The 9,847-nt window shown below is 42.2% G+C and overlaps 1 protein-coding gene across 1 annotated transcript in view; it reads right to left on the reverse strand.

Annotated features, from left to right (window-relative positions):
• The window catches only part of LOC309566842 (uncharacterized protein), a 210,968-nt gene extending 201,384 nt beyond the window's left edge, over positions 1 to 9,584 (reverse strand). Inside the window, exon 1 of the mRNA XM_082272164.1 lies at positions 9,464 to 9,584. Coding sequence (XP_082128290.1) covers positions 9,464 to 9,490 — 27 coding nt within the window. The 5' untranslated portion in view covers positions 9,491 to 9,584. The remainder of the gene's footprint in view (positions 1 to 9,463) is intronic.
• Positions 9,585 to 9,847: the final 263 nt, after the last annotated feature.

Raw genomic sequence — 9,847 nt, forward strand, 5'->3', positions numbered from 1 at the left:
ATACAAGTATATATGATGGAGGTGTTGGGAGAGTTTTGTGTCGCACTCGGAGTGTTTCCTAGTCATGTGACGTATGAAGCTCTTTGTTGGACTGCCTGCGGTTTTAAAAACAAAGTAGAACACGAGAGGCGTCCGCCATGCTCTGGGTGTACAGTTACTTCTAAACTGGAAAAACTGGGCAGACAAATTATTTTCCCAATATAGCTTACAGCCGTAATCACCCAAAAACCAACAATGTATTATATTACCGCTCATTGGTTTGTAGATGTACTGGCTACATTCATCGTTTATTTATTTATTTTCACCTGGTGATCCAGCCAATTGGCACTACTGAAGTCGCTCCGACTTCAGAAAAGGGTCCTGTACTACTTTGAGGCGACCTGTGATCCGACTGTCCCATATACTTCAATGGGAGTCGCCTCCTTATCTTAATTGAAGCGACTTGTTATCAGACTTTCCAGGAAGAAGAAAGAGATTAGCCAGGCATTCCCCACATTGCAGCCATGCCTATATGTTATATATATATATATATATATATATATATATATATATATATATATATATATATAATGGTATATATATTCCATTATCTCTGCTTGGTCTGTGTGAGTGGCACTGGTGGACACAGATAAGTGGCACTGGTGGACACTGATACGTGGCACTGATACGTGGCACTGGTGGACACTGATACGTGGCACTGATATGTGGCACTGGTGGACACTGATTCATGGCACTGATATGTGGCACTGGTGGACACTGATTCATGGCACTGATACGTGGCACTGATACGTGGCACTGGTGGACACTGATTAGTGGCACTGATACGAGGCACTGATACCTGGCACTGGTGGACACTGATTCATGGCACTGATATGTGGCACTGGTGGACACTGATATGTGGCACTGGTGGACACTGATTAGTGGCACTGATACGTGGCACTGATACGTGGCACTGGTGGACACTGATTCGTGGCACTGATACGTGGCACTGGTGGACACTGATTCGTGGCACTGATATGTGGCACTGGTGGACACTGATTCGTGGCACTTATATGTGGCACTGATACGTGGCACTGGTGGACACTGATACGTGGCACTGATACGTGGCACTGGTGGACACTGATTCGTGGCACTGATATGTGGCACTGGTGGACACTGATTCGTGGCACTGATACGTGTCACTGATTTGTGTCACTGGTACGTGTCACTGGTGGACACTGATACATGGCACTGATACGTGGCACTGGTGGACACTGATACGTGGCACTGGTGGACACTGATTCGTGGCACTGATATGTGGCACTGGTGGACACTGATTCGTGGCACTGATACATGGCAATGATGGACACTGATACGTGGCACTGATATGTGGCACTGATGGACACTGATTTGTGGCACTGATTTGTGGCACTGATATGTGGCACTGGTGGACACTGATTCGTGGCACTGATATGTGGCACTGGTGGACACTGATTCGTGGCACTGGTGGGCAGTGGCACTGGTGGACACTGATACGTGGCACTGGTGGGCAATGAGGAAATGAGTAAAAAAAAACAGAAAAGGGGAATTAGGTCACAACACATCATATTCTGATTGGCCAAACACAAAGTCATCAGTCGCGCTGAAGTCGCGGTAAAGTCGAGGTAAAGTCGCAGTAAAGTCGCGCTAAAAATTCGCTCTGACATGGGGCCACTTTATGGTCGCGGCAGTGTGAACCGGCTCTAAGTCTGTTATCTTTCAACTTTCTTTAAAAGACCAAGCCGTCCAGCAAAAGTGTCAGTGGGAGGGTTGAGACAAACCATTTACCACTGGCAGGGGTGCTTACAATGATCAGCTTTTATTTATTTTTTGTAAAAACTTTATCCCTAAAGGAAACAAAACGTGTTTTCTGTAACTGCTTATAATGTGTTGGCTGGAGAGTTTCTCTGCTAGTACAACTAAAACTCCCCCCCCCCCCCCAGACTGACAATGCTGCTGTCTAAATGTGCCCCCTGTGCTCCTTCAGCTAGAGTAGGGGCGCTCTAATACAGGAGGTGTGTTACTGGCCAGATCAACAGGTGAAAACAGAGGGGGGGGGGGGCCTAAAAAAGAAAGAAAACAAATGCAGCCACCACATCTAATGATTAGTAGGCTGTGATAGATTACATTTGTATTTAAAATGTTAAAAGCCTAGTGTGGAAACCCCCAGAATATTCTCATGTGTGAATAAGTATTATTATTAACCACTTAAGCCCTGGAAGATTTGACCCCTGACCAGGGCCTATTTTGCAATTCGCGACTGCGTGATTTTAACTGACAATTGCGCGGTCGTGCGACGCTGTACCTAAACTAATTTGACGTCTTTTTTTCCCCACAAACAGAGCTTTCTTTTGGTGGTATTTGATCACCTGTGCAATTTTTTGATCACGCGCTATAAACAAAAAAGAGCGTCAATTTTGCAAAAATAACAATATATTTCACATTTTTTTATATGAAATTCCCCCCAAAAAAATGTAAAAATCAAAATTTTTTAAACATTTTCGGCTGATTTGTTTTATGCTACATATGTTTGGTAAGAAAAATCACAAAAAGCGTATTTTGATTGGTTTGCGCAAAAGTTATCTCGTTTACTAACAAAGGGAAAGATTTTTGTCATTTTTGTTGTTTTTTTTAACGAGTAATGGCGGCGATCTGCGATTTTTTTTGCGGGACTGCGACATTGCGGCGGACAGATTGGACCCTTGACTGACATTTTTGACACTTTTGGGGTTACCAGTGACATTACTACAGTAATCAGTGCTATACATATGCACTGTTACTGTAAAAATGACACTGGGAGGGAAGGGGTTAACTTTATTTGAGAGGGAGGGGCTATGTGTGTCCCTAGGGGCGTGATTCTAACTGTGATTGGCTGTGGCTTGAGGTGTAGGAACAGAGATCAACGGTCCTACATAGTAGAACCGTATGATCACTGTTCATACACAGGGGAGAATGACAGGCGGCTTGTTTACATTAGCCGCCTGCCTTTCTCCCGCTGTCACGGACGATCGCTGTCACGGACGATCGCTGTCACGGACGATCGCTGTCACGGGCACACGCGCAGGGGGGTCCGTGACCGCACGGGGGTGGGAGCGCGCCAATTTTTCACTCTTTGTTATATTGCAGCCATTTGCTAAAATCATTTAAGTTCATTCTTCTTCCTCATGAATGTACACATAGCACCCCATACTGACAGAAAAACACAGAATTGTTGACATTGTTGCAGATTTATTAAAAAAGAAAAACTGAAATATCACATGGTCCTAAGTATTCAGACCCTTTGCTGTGACACTCATATATTTAACTCAGGTGCTTTCCATTTCTTCTGATCATCCTTGAGATGGTTCTACACCTTCATTTGAGTCCAGTTGTGTTTGATTATACTGATTGGACTTGATTAGGAAAGCCACACACCCTATCTATATAAGACCTTCCAGATCACAATGCATGTCAGAGCAAATGAGAATCATGAGGTCAAAGGAACTGCCTGAAGAGCTCAGAGACAGCATTGTGGCAAGGCACAGATCTGGCCAAGGTTACAAAAAGATTTCTGCTGCACTTAAGGTTCCTAAGAGCACAGTGGCCTCCATAATCCTCAAATGGAAGACGTTTGGGATGAGCAGAACCCTTCCTAGAGCTGGCCGTCCGGCCAAACTGAGCTATCGGGGGAGAAGAGCCTTGGTGAGAGAGGTAAAGAAGAACCCAAAGATCACTGTGGCTGAGCTCCAGAGATGCAGTCAGGAGATGGGAGAAAGTTGTAGAAAGTCAACCATCACTGCAGCCCTCCACCAGTCGGGGCTTTATGGCAGAGTGGCCCGACGGAAGCCTCTCCTCAGTGTAAGACACATGAAAGCCCGCATGGAGTTTGCTAAAAAACACCTGAAGGACTCCAAGATGGTGAGAAATAAGATTCTCTGGTCTGATGAGACCAAAATAGAACTTTTTGGCCTTAATTCTAAGCGGTATGTGTGGAGAAAACCAGGCACTGCTCATCACCTGTCCAATACAGTCCCAACAGTGAAGCATGGTGGTGGCAGCATCATGCTGTGGGGGTGTTTTTCAGCTGCAGGGACAGGACGACTGGTTGCAATCGAGGGAAAGATGAATGCGGCCAAGTACAGGGATATCCTGGACAAAAACCTTCTCCAGAGTGCTCTGGACCTCTCAGACTGGGCCGAAGGTTTACCTTCCAACAAGACAATGACCCTAAGCACACAGCTAAAATAACGAAGGAGTGGCTTCACAACAACTCCGTGACTGTTCTTGAATGGCCCAGCCAGAGCCCTGACTTAAACCCAATTGAGCATCTCTGGAGAGACCTAAAAATGGCTGTCCACCAACGTTTACCATCCAACCTGACAGAACTGGAGAGGATCTGCAAGGAGGAATGGCAGAGGATCCCCAAATCCAGGTGTGAAAGACTTGTTGCATCTTTCCCAAAAAAGACTCCTGGCTGTATTAGATCAAAAGGGGGCTTCTACTAAATACTGAGCAAAGGGTCTGAATACTTAGGACCATGTGATATTTCAGTTTTTCTTTTTTAATAAATCTGCAACAATGTCAACAATTCTGTGTTTTTCTGTCAGTATGGGGTGCTATGTGTACATTCATGAGGAAGAAGAATGAACTTAAATGATTTTAGCAAATGGCTGCAATATAACAAAGAGTGAAAAATTTAAGGGGGTCTGAATACTTTCCGTACCCACTGTATATGTATGTGTGTGGTTGTGTGTGTGTGTATATATATATATATATATATATATATAGTGTATATATATATATATATATATATATACACACACACATATTGTATTATTATAATAAATATATAATAAATATATGTGTGTATATATATCAAATAGGATTTATATCCTTTTAATTAATAAAGCATTGTACAAACTGTCGGCATTATATAAATCCTGTATTATAATATTAATAATAAATTATATGACATGTGATTATTCTTGGAATTTCAGCACAAGTCTTTAAAGGTCATTTACTTTTAACAAATGTCATCAGGGTTATTATTTACTAACTTCTGCATAAATTAACATGCTTTTTTTTTTTTTCATTTAATTGTATTAAATTCTGTAAGCTTTTTTTTTTTTTTTTGCAGAATACATGCAACATAAAGAATGGGTTAGGAAAGCCAGGATTCATCGAATTTAATTGTCATTTTTTGACAAACATTATCAGGTGTATATAAATGGAAAAAAAAAAAAAGTTTTCTAAATAAGCTGTAAAAGCATGACAGAGGTTCAGACCCTATACCCACTCTATTTGCCAGAGTCCTGCTTCAAAGGATAACTGTATTGTTGTATCCTCCACCCCCCCCCCCACAAAAAAAAAAATATATATATATATATATATATATATATATATATAGATAGATAGATATATATAGATATATATATAGATATATATAGATATAGATAGATAGATATTATTATATTATACATATAATTTAAATATTATATATATATATATATATATCGATCTATCTATATCTATATCTATATATATCTATATATATATATATATATATATATATATACTCATGCTCTTGCCATACCTGAACTGTGCAGTCCATGGGGAGCCACTGCTGCAAACTCTGATCCAGTGAATGTGTAATCCCGCATTATTCATTCCAATAGACAACTGTGTCTGTGACATTCTTTACATTCCTTAATCAAGAGCCTAGGCTGCAGGTTATGCTTTACCTGAACTGCAGAGAGCCTTGTGCCTCTTCTCGGTAGCTCTCCCCATGGGGAATTTGTTTGTGTTTGATTTTACCAATTAGTGCTGGGCACTCAGACAGAAGAAGTAAAAGGCAGATTTAACACAGGTCCTTGTCATTGCCCCTTGTGGCCCCTGGTGCCGAACAAGTGGCCCCCTAGCCTTCAGGTTGAGGTAAGGACTCTGTGCAGGCCAGTCAAGTTCCTCCACCCCAAACTCGCTCATCCATGTCTTTATGGACCTTGCTTTATGCACTGGTCCAAATCATTTGGTGGAGGGGGGATTATGGTGTGGGGTTGTTTTTCAGGGGTTGGGCTTGGCCTCTTAGTTCCAGTGAAGAGAACTCTTAAGGCGTCAGCATACCAAGACATTTTGGACAATTTCATGCTCCCAACTTTGTGGGAACAGTTTGGGGACGGCCCCTTCCTGTTCCAACATGACTGCGCACCAGTGCACAAAGCAAGGTCCATAAAGACATGGATGAGCGAGTTTGGGGTGGAGGAACTTGACTGGCCTGCACAGAGTCCTGACCAATTTTTGGGGGGGGCACAAACAGAAAAATGTAATGTAAAAAAAGGCTAGATTGCCGCCATTACTAGTAAATAAATAAAAATGACATAAATCTTTCCCCTAGCTAGTAGACGCGATAACTTTTGCGCAAGCCAATCAAAATATGCTTGTTGCGATTTTTTTTTTTTTACCAAAAATATGTAGCAGAATATAAATTGGCCTAAAAGGATGAAAAAATTAGATTTTTTATTTATTTTTTTGGGGGGGGGGGGATGTTATATAGCAGAATGTCGCTCTTTTTTTCATTATAGCGCAAAAAATAAAAATCGCACAGGTGATCAAATACCACCAAAAGAAATCTCTATTTGTGGGGAAAAAAGGACGTCATGTATGTACCCAATACTCATTCACATGAGGGGGGGGGGGGGGGATCTGAGGACCCGCAGACCCCCACAACCACCGGCCATGGTTGTGGGGGATGAGGCCCTTGTACCCATTAAGACAGGAAAGACCAGTGACGAAGATTGATGACGAATGATGCCAGTCTAGTGCCCCAACGAGGGCCAGCTGCCTCCTAAATCAGAGATCCCCAAAGAACGGCCAACCATAAAAGCTTTTTCAAAGCCCCCTTTGAAAAAGCTACATGTGTTGTAGCGCAACGCGTCCTTGATCTCACTCTTCTATTTCACCTGAATTTTTGATTTAATTTTTTGGGCACCTTGCACTTAAGGCTCCGTTCACATGTAGGCGTTTTGAGGCGTTTTTGGGGACTTTTTCTGCTCTAGGATCAGCTCTCAAAACGCCCAACAAGACAAATCCTATTCATTTCAATGGCCCCTGTTCACATCTGAGCGTTTTGACGCTGTAAGCAAAACGCCCAATGCTCAAAAAAGTACATGAGCTTCTATTTGGGCAGATTACGGGCGTTTTCCATTGGTATCTATTCAATCAAAAAACGCCTGCACAAAAAACGCCTGTAAATCGCGGTAAAATCGCGGTAAAAATCGCGGTAAAATCACGGTAAAAAAACGAAAACGCTATGCTCAGGTGTGAATGTAGCCTTAATCACCTTAAATATATTTTGAAGGACTGTATGGACATTTATGCACTTTATCTAGCACCACTGCACTTTGTTTACCTACTTCGCTTATTCATATGTCTAGATTGATACTGATTATTTATTTATTTTTTTGCTGCTATTTATTTTATTGAAGGTTTATCACTGTATGTCACAATATTTCAATTAGGACATTTTCTGCACAATTTACGAATTATCGGCTATTCACTGCTCATCACTTTGATTTTATGAATTATCAAGTTTTTGATTGATTTTACTTAGAATATTATTCGGATTATCTCCTTTATCATCGATTTATTATATACATTTTCTGCACATTTTACATATATGTTATTTCACTGCTCATCACTTTTATTTTATAAATCATCAAGTTCTTGATTGATTTTATTTAGAATATTGTTGGGATCTTTTCCTTTATCGCCTTTTATATCACCTCTGTGCTTTTAGACATCTCTGGAGATTGTAAACAGGTATTGTTGGAAGTTTTTCGATTTTTGCCATCCTTGATTGTGTTATACTCACACACGGAACATCTATTTTGGATTATCCCACTTTCATGAATTTTGTAGCTTTTTAGTATAATTTTTTTTTCTTCACATTTGGATATAGTTAGAGTGGTTCATCTCATCAAAGAGTTGAGCGCTGATTTTTGCTGGTTTAACCACTTTACCGCTAAGTACTGTAATAGTACTGCGGCAAAGTGGCTCGTTCCCGTCTGACGACATAGACCTACGTCATCAGACTCCTCCCCTGTAGGCGGCGCTCGCGCGCCGCCGGAGGCGCGCTCCCGCTGTTTTCATTCACAGCGGGAGTCGGGCCAGGGGAGGAGCAGCGGCGATCGCCGCTGCTCTGCCCCGATCGTCGGGGATCTAGTGTGGAGATCCGCCCGCCTGTGTAAACACAAGCGGGCGGATCTCCTCAGTGACAGGGAGTGACAGATCGGACTGTTCAGCATAGCTGGACATCCGATCTGTCCCTGTCTCACAAAGTCACCTCCCCCCCCACACGTCAGTAAGCACCAGGCATACATTAACCCCTCCCTCTCCAATAAAGTTAACCCCTTCCCTGCCAGTGTCATTTTTACAGTAACAGTGCATATTTATAGCACTGATTACTGCAGTAATGTCACTGGTACCCCCAAAAGTGTCAAAAATGTCAGTCAAGGGTCCGATCTGTCTGCCGCAATGTCGCAGTCCCGCAAAAAAAATCGCAGATCGCCGCCATTACGCGTTAAAAAAAAAAACACCAAAAATTACAAAAATCTTTCCTTTTGTTAGTAAACGCAATAACTTTTGCGCAAACCAATCAAAATACGCTTATTGTGATTTTTTTTTACCAAACATAGGTAGCAGAAAACAAATTGGCCAAAAATTTTAAAAAAAATTGGTTTTTACATCTTTTTTGGGGGGAATTTCATATAAAAAATTGTGAAAAATATTGTTATTTTCTCAAAATAAACGCTCTTTTTTTGTTTATAGCGCAAAAAGTAAAAATCGCACAGGTGATCAAATACCACCAAAAGAAAGCTCTGTTTGTGGGGAAAAAAGGACGTCAATTTAGTTTGGGTACGGCGTCGCACGACCACGCAATTGTCAGTTAAAGTCGCACAGCGCCGAATCGCAAAAAGTGGCCCAGACGTAAGACAGCAAAATGCTCTAGTGGTAAAGTGGTTAATTATCATTGGGATATGTGGTGACACTATCAAATCGGCTGCTCTCTCTGTGTTGTTACGTGATTGCTTTTATTGATTGATTCTTCAGATCCAGGGGGTCATTTACCTTATTTTAGCGCATAAGTTTGCCATTGCACAACCATAAAAGCCGGTGATGTCAGCAATTTTGGTGGTGCTTTGTGACGCAGCTAAAAAGGGGTTAAAAAAAAATCAAAATGTGTTACTGTGCAAGAGCTGCATACTTCAGTTGGCCCGTCGGTCCTGGCAAGGTGCATTTAATTACAGGCAGGGGGGTCACCTGCTGACATTTACCCCATTTTTGTTTAGAAGTCTCACTCCTCTGTTGCAGGAGCAGTTTTGCGTCACTTGCTATAGGGGGTACCCCCAACACACACACTTTTCCTACTCCTATTGTGTCCTTGTCACCAGTGCTAATAATCCCCCCTTACCTGGTCTTGCTGAGCGGTCCAGGCCATGACCGGGGTCCTCGGTAAGAAATCTGGGAGTTGTGGACTTGGCCGGTGTCACCTCTCGGCTCGCTCACTTCCTCGTAGAGCTGAAACTTCCTTGTTGTCTTCTGATTGTAGTGGAGGGTGAACACACACCTGCCTCTCCTTGCCGACGGGCTGACACTTCCCACACACCGGTCCTTCCTTTATTTTTTTTATTTTTTTTTATTTTTTCACCTTTTGTGATTTTTGTGCAGCCTGTTTAACTCTCGCAGTGCTGGAGAGGCTCAGCGGTCTGTGTTAGATTTGCTGGGCAGGGACGTCGCAGGGTGCCAATTGTATTCTGTGTGATAATGGAAAATCTTCTTGGGGAACAAAAGTTTT

This window comes from Pelophylax lessonae (assembly GCF_965119305.1).
Source record: "Pelophylax lessonae genome assembly, chromosome: 11".
Taxonomy (NCBI): Eukaryota; Metazoa; Chordata; class Amphibia; order Anura; family Ranidae; genus Pelophylax; species Pelophylax lessonae.